A 19,649-nucleotide genomic window follows, 5' to 3' on the forward strand; every position below is an offset into this window, starting at 1 on the left:
CACATCATTTTCCGTACTCCTTTGTCCAGCTTATCGAAATCTGTAGTGGGTATTAGACAGGGTTAGGCCTGCATTATGGGAAAGAATTTCGGAAAGGGCTCAATTTTAAACAATGTCACCTTACCCAATACAGATAGTGGGAGATCCACCCACCTGTCAATGTTCCTGAAGAAACCGGTGACAAGAGGGTCCCAATTCAAGTGGAAGAACTCATCCCCAGTACCTGTAATCCATATACCCAAATATCAGAGTGGGTCGTTGGTAGGTTCAAGGTCGCCGCCTGCCCTAGGTACCCAACGTCTCAGGGTCACTTAAATGAGTCAAACATAATCTGCGAATAGGGATATTTTATCCACATGTACGCCCGGCCATCAAATATCCTTAAACAACCTGCCACCCCTTATCTACTCTGCCAGCGGCTCAATTATAAGTGTGAACAGAAATGGAGACAAGGGGCACCCCTGTCTCGTTCCACACTGCTGACAGAAACGATCTGAGAGGGAACGATAAACCCTCACCCTTGCGATTGGAGAGTCATGTAATAGTTTAATCCAATTAATAAATGATGGGCCAAATCCCATTTTTTGATAGTATTGCCCACAGGAATTCCCAATCAGTATTGAATGCCTTGTAAGAATCTAGGGAGAGAAGTGCCTTCATGTGACTGGGCAGCCAATCCTTAGCGGTGACCACTCCAAACAGCCGGCACAAGTTCAGGCAAGTCGATCTTCCTGGCATGAAACCAATCTAATCTTTGTGAATCACCTAAGGGGGAACCATCAGCAGTCTATTAGCCTTCGCCTTCACTAGGAGTTTTACTTTGCTGTTCAGTAAAGAAATCGGTCTATAGGATTCGCAGGCCTCCATCTTCCCCTTCTTAGGAATGACGGTAATAACCGATTCCTGTAGATCCAGCAGTAAACTACCCCTATCCCTACTTTCGTATAGCATAGCATGGCTAGCAAACAACCACTTACCCGCTCCCCCAAAAGTTTCCATAGTTCCGGGAGGGGGCTATGAGGGCCTGGGGTTTTGCCAGTCTGCAGCTGCATACAACTGTGCTCCAGTTCGGCTAGTGTAAGATCCTACCCCAACTTTTCCCTCGGTGCCAGTGTTATTCTCCTGAAGGGGAGCGCATCCAGGTATGTTATCATCGCCTTTCCATCCCCCTCCCTCCCCATGGTGAACTGGCATACAGCCTGGCATAGCAAACCGCAAAGGCAATGGCGATGTCCTTCTCAGCCTCCTCCAGGGTCCCTGACGCGTCCTTAATAGCTGTTATCCATTTGCCTCCCACAAGGTCACCGTGCTGTCCACTGAGTGTATATCTTCTGAAAAATAGTTATCGGTGGCATCCCCCATAGTCTCTCCCATGTCGTGCGACAAGAGATGGTAGGCATTCAAACACCAGGTTCCCTGAGGCTTGGAAATGCCCACCCCCATTCCAGTAACAAGGGAGATTGGTTGAGAGTGCCCTTGGCAGGTATTCCACCTTCTTGACCTTGTGAATGGTGTCTCTGATAAGAACAATAGTCAATACGCAACAGGGTTAAACAGCACACTTGACACCATTTGCTTATAAGATATTTTAAACCATGGTGCAATTGCGGGTTCCGTTAATTTCACTTTATAGGGCCATTAGTCTTTAGATGATGGCTAACTAGTTTGTAGTTTTGGTTCACCATTTGTTAATACACACCCCAACACCCCTCCGCGTAGGTTTGGGAATAAGCCGTCTCTCCGGTAAAAAGGTGCCGTTTCCTTCCTATATATGCTTACATTTCTTAGCGAATTTTCAGAAATGCTTTCCTAATATTAATACATCCTTATTAGAAAGCAGATGTAGCAGTAAGACAATATTTCATACTTCCTAATATTTCAAGAACCTTACTATAATTGTTTCACAGTTCCACCATGAGTAGAAATACAACAGTGTACATTATTTTCATAATCGGAGAGTATGGCTATATGTGTGTGTTTTGTACGGTCATTTGTAGTTACATTTACATTATAATCTTGAACTATTGATGCCTGATCTACCCGAACCTTTGGGTCATCAGTCTTCATAAAGTCGATTGAAGGGTTCATTTGCTTAATCATTGACTGAATAATCTTTTCGGAAAATTAACCTATTTAATCACTTGGAAGACACGTTTTTATTAATAATGGTCTAATAATATATGTTTCTACCCATTATTCAATTGCATTCTAGGAATCCTGTGGCACTGAGGGCAACATGGGTAGCTTAAGTGATGAGCTTACATTGTCAAAATATTCTTCAATAAATGATGACTCTGTAATGTGGACCAAAGGTGATGTTCTTGGAAAAGGAGCTTATGGCACGGTAGGTTCAAAGATGACAATGTATTCCTTCTTGCACTCACCATAGTAATATTCTTTCTTCTGAAATTTCAAATATTCATGTATGCGTGTATGTTATGTTATTTCACTTTGTGTTGACTTTATAAAGTTTTCTTTGTAGGTCTACTGTGGTCTTACTAGCCATGGACAATTAATCGCTGCGAAACAAGTAGCTTTGGACACGACTGATCAAGCCATTACTGAAAAAGAATATCAGAAACTACAAGAAGAAGTTGATTTACTGAGGACACTGAAGCATGCCAACATTGTAGGGTTCCTGGGAACGTGCCTACAAGATAACGTTGTTAGCATCTTCATGGAGTTCGTCCCCGGAGGCTCCATTTCCAGTATTCTCAAACGTTTTGGTCCTTTGCCAGAAATTGTGTTCTGCAAATATACAAAGCAGATACTGCAAGGTGTATCTTATCTCCATGAAAATAAAGTCATTCACAGAGACATCAAAGGCAATAATATCATGCTGATGCAAACTGGAGTGATCAAGTTGATCGACTTTGGATGTGCCAAGCGACTAGCGTGTTTGAGTTTGACTGGCACAAAAATTGAAATGCTGAAGTCTGTGCATGGGACCCCATACTGGATGGCTCCGGAAGTGATAAATTCATCGGGTTATGGAACCAAATCAGATATCTGGAGCGTTGGGTGTACTGTTTTTGAAATGGCAACGGGAAAGCCACCTTTGGCACACATGGACAGGCTGCCAGCAATGTTTTACATTGGAGCACAAAGGGGACAAATGCCTTCATTGCCCAGCCATTTTTCTGAAAATGCAAGGGAGTTTGTAGATTCGTGTTTGAACAGGTAAGCTTGGCTTTTGAAGTATTGATTTCTATTGAGATCTTGAATGTATTTTGAATTTGCGCACCTCATGAAAAAGCAATGGCAAAATTCTCAAAATGCATGATTTTGAAGGAAAAACAGACTCTACTGGTTCGGGCGAACAAAGATCAGAATTTATTCACCATTCATTTCTGGTAATTTTCCTTCATAATGGGGACACGCTACTACAAAAACAAGCATTGGCAAAGACAATAAGTTTGGCGTTTACTGCTGTTCCTTGCATTTTGCATTTATAGGCATCAGGGTGCAAGGAGGGCAGTGCAAAGTTTCAAAGGAGGATGTTATAAGGGGTGTAGGTGTGCAAGAGAATAAGGGAACATAGCAAGGTGGGAGTGGGGTAGAGAGAGTGGGGCTAGGGCGGGTGAGTGGGCTAGGGACAGGTGGGTGGGAGAGAGCGAGGTTGCGGGGTGGATGAGAAGGTGCGGGGCGAGTGGGGAAGGCTGGGCGGTTCTCGGAGAGCGAGTGGGGGTGTGCCAGGTCTGTGAGGAAGAGAGAGGGGGTTGGGCAGGTGGGCGGTGGAGAACACAGAGAGGGGGGGTGAGGGTGGGGGATCTATGGGATTACTACAACCCACGGAATTGCGACCGCCGAAAATGCACACTTTTTTTTAACCCCCCTTTAACACCTCATACATATGCAGGGGGGACCCCCTGCAGTCCCCCATACTATTATAGCCCATACCCCCCACATATATATGTGGTGTAAGGGGGTTGATGATAAAAATTCAGAGTTTCGGGAGTTGGAATTCTGAGGGCTACATTTTAGCCATTACCAGGGTGTGTAGGGGAGAGCCCAGTGAGGGTAGGTGGGGAGAGCCGAGAGAGGGCGAGCTGAGGGATGGAGGGTGGATGGATGGATGGGTGGATGGGTGGATGGGTGGATGGGTGGATGGGTGGATGGATGGGTGGAGAGTGAGGGAGGGAGGGCAGATGGCAGGGTGGGAGAGAACCGATTGAGGGTGAGCCGAGTGAGGGTGGTTGGGGGCAAGCAAAGTGAGGGAAGGCAGATGGCAGGTGGGGGAGAGCCGAGTGGTGGCGGGTGGGAGAGAGCAAGTGAGGGCCGGTGGGGGAGAGCTGGGTGATGGCAGGAGGGGTATAGCTGAGTGACTGGGTGAGAAAGAGCCGAGTGAAGGTGGGTGGGTGGCTGGGGAGAGCCGAGTGAGGGCGGGTGAGTGACTGGGGGAGAGCCGAGTGAGGGTGGTGGGTGGCTGGTGGAGAGGCGAGTGAGGGCAGGTGGGGGAAGAACTGGGTGATGGCAGGAGGGGTAGAGCTGAGTGATGGGATGAGAAAGAGTCAAGTGAAGGCGGGTGACTGACTGGGGGAGAGCCGAGTGAGGGTGGTGGGTGGCTGGTGGAGAGGCGAGTGAGGGCCGGTGGGGGAAGAGCAAGTGAGGGCCATTGGGGGAGAGCTGGGTGATGGCAGGAGGGGTAGTGCTGAGTGACTGGGTGAAGGAGAGCTGAGAGAGGGCGAGTGGGTGGCTGGGGGGGGGGGGAGCCAAGTGATTGGGGAAGAGCCGGGTGGGTGGATTACGGACCACGAGGGTGAGGTGGGTGGGGGAGGGCAACGTGGGAGTGTGAGGGGGGTAAGTCGGTGAGTGAGGGCACGGTTGGTGGGTGACTGAGGTGGTGGCGTGGTTGCAGGATGGCGAGGTGTGTGGGTGGGGGTGAGGTTGGAGGGTGTGGGATGGTGAGGAGTGTGGGTGGGGGAGGGCAAGGTGTGGGCGAGGGGGAGGTGTGTGTGGGTGGTTGGGAGAAGATGAGATGTGTGGGTGGGGAAGGGTGTTGTGGGTGGGAGAGGACGTGGTGGGCGAGGTAGGGGGAGGTTTTGGGGGAGAGTGGGGTGGGTGGACACGGGGGAGAGAATGGGAGTAGGGTGGGTGGTCGCAAGGGAGAGTGAGGCGATGGGGGTTACACAGGGGGTTTGGGGTGGGAGTTGGTTGTGGCCAGAAGAAATGAACAAAGCAGCCTCAGGAGGACTCGTCGAAGTGCCCCAAAATAGACCAAACAAAACCTAAGCAGCATATGTAACGGGGGTGTGGTGGGTTGGGGCGAGGCATGGGTGGTGGTAGAGAGGCAGCCGCCGGAGATCTAAAAATGCACATTTATCCTCAAAAGCAGCCAAAAAATATCCCATTGATACACAAAATAGCCCAACATTGGCACTTTACAGATCACTGCACGGCTGGGAAATGTAAGCCTGATGCCCAACTTGCTTCTCACAAAGCTGTTGATTGGAGCAGATATTGTTAGGGAATTCCTCATCGGGTTGTGTGGCGGCAAAGTTTGGAAAAAGAAACTTCAGTGAGTTGGCATTTAATACTGTGGCATTGCTGGTTGCAATGCCCACCAGATGTTCAGAACCCCTCTTCCTGCCCTCTCTTCTCTAACAAGGATTGCAGAAATTTTGTGACACAAGAAACACAAAAATACTGCAACCAAAAATGACGATTGAGTGTTTAACAAGTTAGGTTTTTCCAAATGCAAACGTTAACTGTCAAACCACACTTGAGGTTCTAGCACCATATATTGCTTACCATGATTGGTAGGGATACATCCAGCCTTAGATCCAATCACCACCAGTAACTTCGTATCTCTCCTACAGAGCATGTCTTCACCTACTACACAGGCGACCCCCTACTTTCAAGCAGCCAAAATAGGCGATTGCTACCACCTGCCATCTGTTTGCAAAGAAAGGCACTACACACATCAGTGTTATCTGACAGAACGAAGTGTAGCTTCGTTCTGTGTATGTCTCACCTAAGTGCTCTAATGTTGGTGCAAGGGAAATTGATTGCATTTTCAACAACGAGGTGCTACCCAAATTGTACGGCAAGTGAGTGAGAAAATGTTTTAGGTTAGCTTTAGGTAACAGTGACCTAGAGTGGGCACTTCCCTGGGCCCATATTCTGCCAGACCCAAGGAAGATTCACCTATAATTTGGGTGGCTTACATACCTATATTGGCAAGTCTGAGCAGATCCTTTGATCCCTTTCATTATAGATTTAACTTTCAATATTCTCAGTAGAGGGCTTTGTTCCCAACACATTTTGGAAGGTGTGCGTGTTCCTTCTCTCTATAAGTGCTAACACTTGCTTTGTGATGACCACATAGATCCAAGAGAATGAAGATCCTCATCCCCAGAATAGTTGAAAAAAACTGCCAGAATAGTACATCAAATGATTAGGTCGATTTCTTTTCTGCAGCACAAACTCTTTGAAACATGGGCTGGAAGTGGTGGCTTCTCCACCTCAGACAGGATTAAGCAGAAGCGTGTCTAGGAATTTCATTACCTTCCTTTCTTAATAACCTAATGTGAGGGTTGGATATTTTATTCTATATTACGCCAACCATCTCTGTATTTATCTACTCTCATCTGTGCAACTCATTCAGTGCACCCAAATATGTCACAGGATGTGGACCTCACAGCTCTAAGGTAGAGTTATAGGTCAGGGTTCTTGCCTGTACCCTGGGTGATGCCCGACAATTGATTCAGCAGGCCAAGTACCCAGAGGATGTTGTGGATTTGGTTTAGTCATTCAGGTTTGTTTTATATTTACAAACTCTCTTCTCTGACCGAGAATATGTTCCAACTCCACATCTCTCCCTCACCATTCACACACTTTGTAGATATGCTTAATTATAAATATGCATTCCTCAATTTCTGCCTGATGGTTGTTCCCATCTCCTTCTCTAATGGAAAGAACACTACTTACCCCCAATAGGTGAGCTCTTAATGGCAATGCGGGACCGGGGAATCTCATTAAAATGTGGGAGGTAATAAACCCTTTCAGAATTAAATAGTGGAGTACACATTCCTCTAGGAGACCCATGATCCAAAACTTTGAGCTACAAACATTGTCCACAGGTGGGTTTGTTGTATCTTGCCCCTTTCACATCACAGACAAGGTGATTGGCACTCCTTCTGGTTAATCCTTCTGGGTTAGATAAAGTCCTTTTGTGAAAGGATTCTCCTTCACTAGGAGGTTAGATGCTTCTTGCTGCAAGGCACTATACTCTCATTAAATACCTCTCAAACATGTACGACCTGGTGGAGGATAAGCCATCCTTCCTTCTGGATCTTTTCTCTTTCATTACATAGTTAACCTTCAAATGGGAAACTTCATTGTAACCCAATGAAGATGGCAGGGCCCTCATTGGTTAAGGTACTTTTGCATGGACCTCCAAACCAAAAGGCATTTCTTTTTAATGACATTACTTTTTTTATTGTTACTTGGCAGCAAAAACCTTTAACAAACATAAGAAAGAATCAATAAAACCAGGAAGATAATACAAGGAAATACATAGAATAAGAACATTAAACCAGCTACTAATATTACATTACAAAAAATAATTCACATCATTAACAATATAAAAGATATTACACCATCATTAAACCACATTAAAAATAATCCAGAAACAAATCACACTCGTGATAATTAATTAGCAGTTATGACCTAGTACTCAATAAATGTATATAAATTAACTTTAGTTAGCTGTTCAAATGTATGCTTTCAATTAGCCCAACCACATCCAATACCATCCTAGTTCTACCCACCAGTCAAGCGGTCACTAAATGTTTAAGATAATCTATTTCATCAGCATTGCCATAATATCTACAAGAGGCGACTTCGGATGAACAAACACCATAATTTTCCAGAATATGTTTTGTACGATATTGGTTCCATTTATTTGGATACATTGCTAGGTATGGAGATAGCTGGCCACGTCTTTTGTGGTTTAGACTCAAGTGACTCAGTGAGTCCTATGCATGCATTCCCTCCATTATACTAATCCAGTCTCAATTATATATACTTAACTTCACCTTAACTGGATTGCTGATAAAGTCATCTTCAGTCAGCTCCATCTCACTCAGCAAAGGTTCACAATAACCTGTCTATTCATTAATAAATAAAACAATTTCAACATAGGGAAGTCTTCAACATATGTAAATCATAATATACAGAATCACTTACAGGGGAAATCATTTGCTGATAAAACGCTACTACTGAGAGAATTAATAAACATTTAATACTGGATGGCTGCTGAAGGTACTGAATTCTGGAGTTTTAATTCTCTATGCCAAATATTACCCTAAGTCAACAGAAGCATGTCTAAAACCCCAAAAGATTCTAATTCAATCCCACACAAAATTTTCAGTAGCACTTTCCCCTCATAGAATTTTAAAACAGGGATTACAAAAACCTTTCCAAATCTCGCATTCACCCGAATCATTTGGGTTGATAGAGCTATGGCACGTGACTTAAGCCACTCTCTCATCTGAGATTTATGCAGTTTAAAAACCTCTGGAAAACCCAGATAGATGAAACTATCTACTCATTCTAGAATCTCGCTTTTTTTATCCCATACAAAAGTGGTAGATCTTCTCTTATTTGCACATTGCATGATTTTAGTTTTGTGTGCGTTTATCTTCAACAAATGCTCAACAAAATCACCAAAAGCATTCAAAAGGCATTGAAGTCCAATTTCGGTGGTATGAAAAATAAGAAAATCGTCTGCATAACTTAGTCAGGTAACTCTCAAATGACCCATTTTCGCAGAGGCTAAATCTGCACAAGTAAGATTGTCACTTATATTCGACATGTAGAAGTTGAATAGACTGGTGGCCAAAATACACCCCTGTCTAACTCATCTACATACCGGAATTGTCCTTGAAAGAGCTCGCTCTGAATTTAGTCTCACCTGTACCATCGTATGTTTGTGGAGACCAACAATACATCTTAATAACCCATAAGGTAACCCCCATCTCTGCAATTTAGCCCATAAAACATTTCTATTAACAGCATCAAAGGCTGCAGAGAGGTCCATTGTGGCAATATAAACAGATTCATACTTTTTTCACCAGGAGAGCGACTGAACAGATTGGAGTACAAACCTACTTTCGAAAGCCTACCTGCCATGTCTTAATCTCCCAGATTCAGAAGCCCAACTTTCCAAATGTTCCACCAATAACACACGAAAAAGACATTGCTGTCCGCATCAATTATAGGTATCGGACGATAACTTCCAGGATAATTTCTTGCTCCTTTTTTTACAGATAGGCACAGTGTGTGCTATACTCCATGATTACTGAAATGACTTCATAGCCCAAATATGAACAAATAATATAATCAAAACAATTGTCCAATTACTTTGGGCAGACTAAAACAGAGCATTTTATAGTTTATTGGGGCCTTGGCTCTAGAAGAGCTAATCCTAGCCAGTAGCCTTTCAATGGATTGACAATTAAACTGTAGAGTCCACACATCTTCAAAATCAGAGCAAAAATGCCTGTTTTGAGCTCTCTAGATCTACACCCGAAAAAACAATTTTATAATGCTTCACCCAATCAGACTCTGCAATTGAACACATTTGTTTTGTTGCTTGTTTAGTTCCAACTGCATTAATCAGTTTCCAAAATGCTTGCGAGTTTTTATTTTGTAGTGCTTCCAGCATTTTCTCTGCATCTCTTTGCAGCTGGAACACTTTATGCCCTTTCAACCAACTTGTATAATACTGTTTTACTTGTCCTATCTCTTTTACTATTACAATAAATAGCAACCTCATGAACGTGATTAGTATATTGAATGCTACGCCGTGTGGATAAACTTAAAGAAATATCTAAAAATTCCACAGACATTTCTCAAAGGATTCTAATGTAAAAGTGTCTAATTGCCATTCAAGCGATGTTCATAAAGTGATTCATTTACCAGTTTAAAATTTTGAGGATTCGACCTAACTTTATTTCCGGAGCAATTAGTCACAAGATATTGTGGGCCATTAAAGTCACCTCCATCAAATTCCGCAAATAAAGTACTTTTATCACTCAATGATGTTTCAGTAAGTTCTAAAGAGAAGCATTTCGTATGGAACCAATTTTCCACAGAAATATAGTCAATAGTGGAAATCCTCTTCCTATTAGTCCATGTATTTTTATGTGGTATGTCACCTGGTACTGCCCCATTGATCATCTTAAACACTAGCCCCTTAAGTGCTTGCAACCATTTTAATCCCAAGTCATTTGCAGAATTCATTTTGGAAGACCTGGGAAAAGGGTTGCTTTCATTATCCACATCAATACATTGTGCCATTCAAATCTCCTAGAATCATAAGATGACCCCCTATCACTTTATTCCACCATTCATTTATAAAGTGGTTTAAACTATCCAAAACATTATCTAAACTCATTATTCCTTTGTGCCAAAACACATTGAGAGTTAACAAATATGTACCTTTTCTCCCTTCTCTCTTCCCCCTTCCCCCTTCCATTAGCTTAACAGGCATAGCCAACATTCCTCTACACACCTCACTCACACATATGACCTCCATACTCCTGCCAGATTTAACCAGAGTGGATAATGCCCCAAAGGGGCATCACAACAAACCTTTTTTATCTGCCTGATGATTAGAAATGAACTCAAAAGGATGCTTTTGCAGTATCCAACAACTTCAACATTCTTCCCAATTCTGGATTAGTAATACATTCTCTGGAATTCCAAGAAATAATCGGTAATGCTCCACTGAACAATTAATCACTTAGTTGGTTACGGACTGCTACCGTTCTCAGACTGGTGGAAGGCTCCCGTCAACCACGACCAGTCCTGTGTAGTAACCGTATTCACTGGTTGAGGCCTGGCCAGATGGATTTCTCTCCCCACCTTTACACCTGCATTACATGAAATGGAAATCTCACTTGGTAGTAAAACAGATTCCACACTATAATCCTTCTTATTTGGGTTAGTGACATAGCCAACGTATGGAGAGAGATTAAAACTCAACTGTCTCAAAGACTGCATTTTTTAAAGAATAATATCAAAAACAATTTAAGTTATAAACATAACTGCTCGATCCATATGGTGCAAATCTATGAAATCAACCCTTTCTATATCATTTGATGAGAGCATACAGATTAGGTACTTCACTCGAGAGATGTAAAATACTAGACCCATTTGACAGTACATCTCTATTCTTAGGTAGCAGACTCTACACCAACATTTTAAACAGTACCTTCAAAGAAAAAGATGGTCCATAAGGTCTTCTATCAATCTCCTTGCATTGATTAAACCTTTTACCAAAATTAACTCCCTCAAAATCTCCCAAAAACTCAGGGACCTTTTCATCTTTTAAGATGCTAGTTTTTTTAATTTAGCCCCTCCCTATCATCTAAACCACCATAAGCCAAGCTTAACCGTTGCTCCTGGATTCTTGCATGTGGCCAAGCATGGGGAAAAGGGTTTATACAAACAGATCTGGATACATTCATAATATTTGTATTTATTTATTGGGTAATTATAATGCGCCTATACAGCAAATGGTGTTTCAAGCTGCAGATACTATGTGAAGATGCCATGGCACCATCCGTTAACAAAGGTGTAGACTGCACTGATTGACCCATACAAATTGAGTTGAGGACAACAAAAACTATCTGTCTGCACTGCATGTGACACAGTCTATTTACATTTTACAAGAACCACAATTATCTTTCCAGCCAAAGGATCCCCCCTCTCCGCAACATGCTGCTAGTATTCTGTGACATATTACGAAAGGCCTCTGTTACAGAAGGCTGTTTAGTAAGAGCCCTCAAAAATGTCCACGACGATTGCTTGTTGAGGTTCTTCATCAGTATTTTTTTAGATTTCTTCTCAACAATGACTTGGGATATACCTTTTTGTCTAGCCTTTGTTCAGCCAAGAAAGGAGCTAATTCCACAGGCTCATGAAGGGAAACCTCATTAATTTCGACCATCTCGGCTTCATAACTCAAATTAGGTCTACTCAGTTCCAAACCAGTACCAGACACACAATACTCCTCAACAATGAGTTCTTCAGCAGCAGCCCTTTGTAGTGGATTCAACGGACATGCATTAGCCACTCCGGAGTTAACTCTGTCCTTTAACGAGCTAAATACTTGCTCACCATATACCAACTTACTTGGAGCCAATCCGTCCATTAATTTAGACTTGTTAGCCACCAGCTTAGTTCCAGTGGAAACATTCTTAAGAGGGTGAGTACCGTGCTGTTCTACCAATACTTGCCTTCCTTGTTTTTCAGTTAAAAATTCTATCAGCTTGACATGCAACCAACCCTCTATGTTCAGATTTAAATAACAGACTCCAAAAGAGATGAGTGGAGTCATTATTCTGTTTCAAGGCTCTCATACAAGGTAACCAGGACACACAAGACCCGTTTCATTTCCTGCAAAAAGCAGTCATGCTCTGGCCTATGGACTCCGACATTTTATTTTGAACACATTTCAAAAGCACTGAAACACGGCTGGAAGGAACATCGAGATGTATGACGAAATAGAAGTATCTGAGTCCGAATCATGCAGGGACAGGTTCATCAAGTCCGGTGATGCTTGCAACCATTCCTGCGCCGCCAACGCATGAGACTCTGTAGACAAATCTGGCGTACTGAACATTTCCTCATCTACAATAGTAAGAGTCTGGATGAGAATCGGATCAGGATTTACAGGATGTTATATGGGAATACTTTCATCCCCTTGTGTTGATAAATGACATTATTAAACAGACAATGGGCCTCATTACACGGTAGGCGGTAAGGGTTTACCGGTACCAGTATTTTACCGGTACCGGTAAATCCTTACTGCCTTACTACGAGGTCCCTTTGCGGGTTGGGGAATTTAACGCCTGCTTTTTGCAGGCGTTAAAAAGCAACCCGCAAAGAGACCAGGGAGCTAATTACGGCACCGCAATTTGCGGCACAGTAATTAGCACCTTCCCCATTCCCATAGAGCCCTATGGGGCAAAAATGGGAATGGGGAAGGGCAATGGGGGAAGGGGGAATTACCGCCCCACCAACCTTGGAATAGGGCGGTAATTCCCCTTTCCACCAAGGCGGTGCCGGTATTTTACCGGCATGGACCAAGGTGCTAATAGCACCTTGGTGCACCGCCATCCGTGTAATGAGGCCCAATGATTTAGCATCTGCTGTATTCGAGGCAATTAATCATATTCCAAAGGTGACATTCTGGGATCCTCTAATGGTGTTCCTGCAAGGGGAAAGAATGTCACAGTGGGCTTCCAAACTTAAAATGTTTAGAGAAAGAGCGCTCCATAATAGCTGAAATATCCTCATTAGAGAGGGGAAAAATAAGGGTATGAGGCAGCTACTTCAGAAGGCAACAAAAAGCAGATCAATATCTCAGTTCTGTGAAACAATCCTCATTCGAAGGGAGTGACAAATTCACTCATTGGGTGGCATATTCCCCAAGATGCACTCACCAATAAAACGCCATAGCATTTTGGATTGTGATGGAATCCTCCATATAGTAGATTATACAATTAACATTTTATAAGCACCTATACTTCTCATCGGTGAATCGCAGTACAAAATAAGATCCTGGCCTTTACTATATTCCTTAATTATGACCCGACCCGGACAAACATTATAGTTGACTTAAAAGGGTCAGTTGCTCTACCAGGGGTGTTGCTAGGTCTGGAAAAGCTCCTGGGCTAGTTAATGTCGGGACTCGGTGCTTGCTTGCCTTTTGGTTGTTGTCCCTGAGCTTCTATCTGGGGCTACAACCAAAAGACCTGGGGATTTAGCCTCCCATTGCCCATCCAACCCCCAGTGATGCTTCTCTGCTCTTCTTGATAATGTGAAGAATTCGTGTAGTGAAGATGAACTACATGCCCACAATTGATATACCGCTCACAAATTTAAATGAAGTTGATAAGCATTTTAATACACACTAAAAGGATGTGCGTTTGAAAGGGAGAGTAAATGCTGTGTGTGAATGAGCGAGGGAAGATCTGTGTGTGTTCGTGCTGGGCTGCGGAGCGGATTTTGGTGGGTGGGGGATCGGGTGATGGGTGGGGGGCGTGTGTCGTGTGGTCAATGACCTTTTTGACTGGTCATCTATCATAGATGCCCAGTAGAAAATGCTGCTGATTTTCATTTTAAATGAATATGTTATTATGTGCCAAGACTGGCCTTTTGGGGCAGCCAGTCTAGCTATTTCTTTGGTATAGCATTTTTCTACTGGATATCTATATTAAAGCAAATATTAGTGTTGTTACCTGGCCGGACTGCCATTTTGGTACAGGCAGTTTCAACATATTTCCATACTGTGGCATGGCATTTTTAATGGCAAAGCAGAAGGAGCATGTTGCTGCGGTGGGACACTGGCACACATTGGCAGAAACCACATGGCCTGGGCCTGTTTTCTTATAGTATAATTACTGACATTATGCATAAAGCAACCTTGAGTATGTTCTTTTATGGGAATACTGGCATATATTGTTGCAGCCAGCATGGAAATGTATGGGCACAATTAGCATACAAATGTTTTAATCCTGGCATATATTGTGGGAAAGGCAGGATGAAAATGCATAAGTAAATGCTCGTGAGCACCTTTGGTAACTTGCATCAATTGCATTTATGGATTGGAGTTACTCTACAAAATCGTTTCGAAACGTTCTGGCTTTTTACCCAATTTTTCACAGAAAGGGTGCTGTATAATGCACCATTTTAATCTATCATTCAAAACGTTTTCTCTGGCTGAAACCCCAACCCCACGAAACCCTATTGGTTCGTTCAGGCTCCCTAACTATGTTCCGTCGCTCTGTCATATTTGTGGGAAATATTTAATTCTCTCCAATTAAAGAAATTCATCAGCTACCCTCCGCTGGTGACAAAGTACTGCCCCTGCGTGAACATACCATCACAATACACACACTAACAGAGAGGCAGACACCCACATATCCTCTGTTCTCAGGTTCGCTCAGATGTGCTTGTCAAGAAGGAGTGCAGAGACACATGACTACAGTGTGCCAAGTGTGAACTATTTTGTACTATAACGCTCATCCTATCCAAAAGAATGCACTTAGGAGTATTGTGGAATGTGTTCCCAAATAGAAGCAGAAACCAGGCGACTTGTTTATGCCATGTATTTCGTTCGACGTCTCTTGATCCCTCTCATCCAGGCTGCTTACCTCCAAGGCATGACAACAGTAAAGGTATCATGTCACTTCACTCTTTGCATTAATGGCTAATTTTGTTTCTAGATTGTTTTTAAGGAAAGTAGAAACACAAGTTATGCAGAATCTACTTCCCTCAAAAACAAATGTGAAAACAACGGAAAGAAAAGCATAAGCACTGAGGATGGAACCCTGGGGTGCTGATAGCCATCTCCCTCTTATATGTAGGTGGACTGTGCCAGAAGCAGCCCTGAGCGCCTTGCCATTGGGCCCAGGCTGGCAGACCATTACAGGCGCGGTCTTCTCCAGACGTTGGTGTGATAAGTGCTAAGGGCGTGTTTGCTCGCCCGGAATGACCATAGGAAATCACTGGCGGCTCCGCCCACTCCAGCAGCTAAAGCCTAATCACCCTATAAACGAGGCAGCAGAACTAAAGTTGCATTTTTACACTGCACACTTATTACCCATATCTGGCTTTTAAAGGTGACCACTGTGGTCATTTTCCTCTTTGTTTTCATGATTCATAACACTCAGCTAATACATTTTACTGCCATTTTGGAAAACACTTACCAAAAAACAGGAGCATGCCCATTTGTTACACACTTGCCCTCTTCAGTAATTATTTTGGCCCTGTGTGGTCCATTATTGTATAGCACTTTCAGTCTTTCATTTCTGTGGTTAGCCAGAGTGTTAGTCACATACGCCTTTACTTGGGTTTTCTGAAGGAATGCCAATACACACAAACTAATGTGCCGGCCTTCTTCGTCAAAGCTTTCAGCCTATTTAAATTCCATGTTAGAATACACTTTTTTCTAATTCTATGCCACAAATTGATACTCAATTTGTTTTTTCTAGTCTTTTGACACAGGATGATATCCCTATTAAACCTCAAGAACTTATCTTGGAGGTTTTCCAGAGCAATGGTTGTTTGTTTATGTGTTTGATCTTTATGTAATTTTTATAGCATTCCATCTTCTGTGCGATTTCTACCATTTTGTTGCCCATCTGTCCCCATTAAAACTTGCTCTCCCCCACATACGTTTGTATATTTGTTGTATTTCTTTACCGTTTCCCCTCTGCCCACCTCTGGAGGGGCAGAGTTCATTGTAGGGAAAATTACACCCTACAATCAGACAAGACTCCTACAATCCAGCAATACAGTGCTCTGGACAGTGTTTAACCTCACCAGAAAACATCAAGGAGGCTCATCTTTCCTGCCTGGTGAAAAGGACACAGCTGCGAGGCGAGGAGCGGGCTGGGGAGGATCAGTGGAAAGGATGCCGTGTACTGCACAGTGCCGTGTACTGCACAGTCCCCTGTGCTGCGTGTTCCCAGATGGAACTGAGGAACACAGAAGACTCTGAATTGCTGTGGGCTGCTGCAGTGAGGTTCATAGGTGGCAAGCGCTGCTCACTAGAGCTCCCAACACGTACCCGGGAAGCAAGTAGATGCAGGAGAACAGGAGATGGGTTCCCATAGGAGTGACTGAGCAGGGGTCAGTGTGAGAAAGCAAGTGCGGGAATTGGACTTTAACCGATATCGAACAGAAATCTCTAAAAATGAGGTTTGGAGGTGAAATGGAAGACCATGAAATGTCAAACAACTGAAAAGCACTCTTTTGAAATGCAACAGCATTTATTGAATACCTAACTAAAGAGAAGATATAGAATGTTTATGAAAATAAAGCAGGAGTCGAAAAGCAAATGATGGGCAGTCAGGAACGCTGTGAAAACCATTTTGAAGCACTCATGAACCAAGTGAAACTCTGTATAAGCACTTATGAATTAAGTGAATAGCAAGTGTGCAAGGCAAGTTGATGAAACTTGGATGAACAGTGTGAAACCAAGGTGGTTGAAAAGGGTGAACATCACAGAATGAATGGAATACAAGTTTTGGCAAAGCCAAAAGACTGCCAAGGAGAAAACAACAGTAAAGGATGCTAACTGACACGGGTACAGGAAGAAAACCTGTGCTGCCCAAGGGAAACCAAGAGCATCACAAAGTGCCAAGGGTTATCAGTTGGGTGACCTGCAATGGGTGGGCCTTGTGGTCTGACAACTGCGCCTAGACAGAGTAGCCCCTACTGGAGAAGAACAAGAAAAGCCAAGGCACAAGGCTGTGTGGTACAATAAGTGCTGAAGTGAGAGACATTATTTGTTGTGAATTATTAAAGAATCTAAAGGATTATAAAGTGAAACTGGAAGTATCATTGAAAGTCAAGAGACTTGAACTGATTGTAGTTCTGTTGGAAGAGCTGCTTTCTTGGGGAAGGGAAACCCGAGATATCTTGGAATTGTGTTGAATTTGGGGAAGGGAACCCCAAGACCTTTTGAACTATTGTGAACTTGGGTAAGGGGAAGCAGAAACAAGCCATAGCTTTAAGAAGCTCAGAACTTTATTTTGAACACTGTTTCTTTTGGTGCTGACATCCCTACACGTTTGTAGATCTTTAGTTGTGAGGGCAAGTATAGGTTTTGGACACAGACAGACTTTTAAGTTGAACTTACTGACACATACTATCTTTAGTTTCTTTAGGTAGAGAAATCCCACCTAAGCATAGGGCAAGTTGGGCCTTAATCCATCCTGACAATTAAGAAAAATAAAATACTTTTGTTAAGGAAAGTGAATCTGTTGTTTGTGCCTTGCGTCATGATGCTGTCACAATACTCGCATGCCAGATGCTTTGAAGTTGTGGTCAAGGGTTCTTAACATGCACAAATCCGATTCACCCCTTGAACTTACACTTGATACCAAACATACACACTGCAGCAGATAGCAAAGAATATATCCAAGTAGTGTCTCACTTGACACCACACCCAAAGACACACTCGGCAGCGTACCTCCAACAGAGCTTGGTTTCTCCTGATACGCATGGATCAAAACAACTGCAGCGGAAACCTTGTTCTCCTCCCTCTACTGCCGCTAACTGCGCACGCCGAGCCAACTCCATCCAAATCCATTTTTTATAGGTCCTCAACCACTAAGAAGCCATGAATAAGGCAGATGCTGCACTATGTGCAAGCCAATAACTAAATAACTGGGCATGTGGACATTTTTAATGCGGAATATGATATGTGAATGCAGTGAAGTATTGTATACAATGATCAACATATTGAAATAATGAAATAGAAATATTTTATTACAATTATTTGAAGCTCTTTTTTAAAATCTTTTTGTTCTCTATAGAGATCAAAATGAGAGACCTTCTGCTTCACAGCTCTTGCAGCATCCATTTATCTGGCCAAAAAGAAGAATGAACTCATGGACAACATTTCATCAACCAAAATGACAGTACTTATATTCATTTCTGTATGTTTAAGGACACACAATGAATTCTTGGTTCTGGCTAGAGAGTGCTTCAGCTCCCTGCAAGAGCTTGCGAAGATCCATATGATGCCAGCCAGCTACTCCGTGACATAGAGTGAGTGCATCCTGGTCAAAGCTCGGTTATACTGGTAGCCATTTTGTATGAGAAAGTGGAGCTGTCTACATTGGGGAGAGATTTGCAAATTACACTTTTAAAAGCATGTTTTGTTTCCATGCTGCATTGATGTTTTTAACTTTTGTACTGTATTACATTGTTATTTTTATGTTTGTTCTTCTCTTCTAAAACCTGTCCAGCACCACTGGGCAGAGAAAACTGCATTTATGAGGGCAGACCTACTGGCTTTGCAATATTTGTTTTAAATTGAATGAATTATTCATCTGGGAAACTGTATCCAAATGAAATGACATTTAGCCTTGGAGTTGTATTTGAGCCTGATATTGTATCTGGACAGACCATGTTATTGTTTCAGATCTCACCAGTTGGACCTTCACAATGGATTGAAAATAACATTTTAAGCACAAAGAATACCTATTTTGAAATCATTTTTGGCCTCGCAAAGAGCCTTACATAAACTGCTGTGCTCTGCTTAAATATTCTTCAAAAGAATTTCATGAACACAATACAGATATGAAAACCTATTGTGGAGTACTGCCTTGCATCGATGAGAATTGTTCCAATTTCAGATATTTACATTACATATTGTTTGGATGGGCATAACTAAATGCTGCATTCTGTATTTTATTAATGCTCTGTTTAACAAATAGAAAAGGTGGTTCTGAATGATTAAATGACTCCATGTGTTCAATGAATTCCTTGAAGATTCCTGCACAATTTAAGTTTCTATTTCTGGTGTTCACCGCTGAATAGGTCACATTTGTTCCATGGCCATGAAAAAGCAAGTCACTCAAGATGGCGATATACTAATGCAATATGGTTTTCATCAATAAACTGTCAAACTAACGTTTGTATTTTCTTAAAGTGGTGCAATACATAAACTATTGAATTTGCATGCATGTCATTGTTTATTTTGTGATGAATTCAATTAACAGCCTTTTTTTATATCACGCTTCATGCCAGAGTTCAGCCTCTAAGGACGGGACCATGTCTCAGACCTAGGCTGTTCAATGTTGTCTTGCTTTCAAGACAAGCACGTGTCCTCTGAGCTA

General features: G+C 42.7%; 1 protein-coding gene across 4 annotated transcripts in view; it reads left to right on the forward strand.

Moving 5' to 3' along the window:
• MAP3K19 (mitogen-activated protein kinase kinase kinase 19) overlaps nt 1-19,443 on the forward strand; it is a 749,356-nt gene extending 729,913 nt beyond the window's left edge. For 3 of the 4 annotated variants that reach the window (XM_069616558.1, XM_069616557.1, XM_069616559.1), the window contains 3 exons: nt 2,213-2,344; nt 2,483-3,180; nt 18,342-19,443. In XM_069616558.1, the coding sequence (XP_069472659.1) occupies nt 2,213-2,344; nt 2,483-3,180; nt 18,342-18,444 (933 nt within the window). In that variant the 3' untranslated portion in view covers nt 18,445-19,443. Of the gene's footprint in view, nt 1-2,212; nt 2,345-2,482; nt 3,185-18,341 lie in introns of those variants that run through there. The other variant, XM_069616560.1, reaches the window with a different exon arrangement.
• The last annotated feature ends 206 nt before the right edge of the window (nt 19,444-19,649 follow it).

The sequence above is a fragment of the Ambystoma mexicanum genome, chromosome 9 (assembly GCF_040938575.1).
Source record: "Ambystoma mexicanum isolate Mex_15411 chromosome 9, UKY_AmexF1_1, whole genome shotgun sequence".
In the NCBI taxonomy this organism is placed as follows: Eukaryota; Metazoa; Chordata; class Amphibia; order Caudata; family Ambystomatidae; genus Ambystoma; species Ambystoma mexicanum.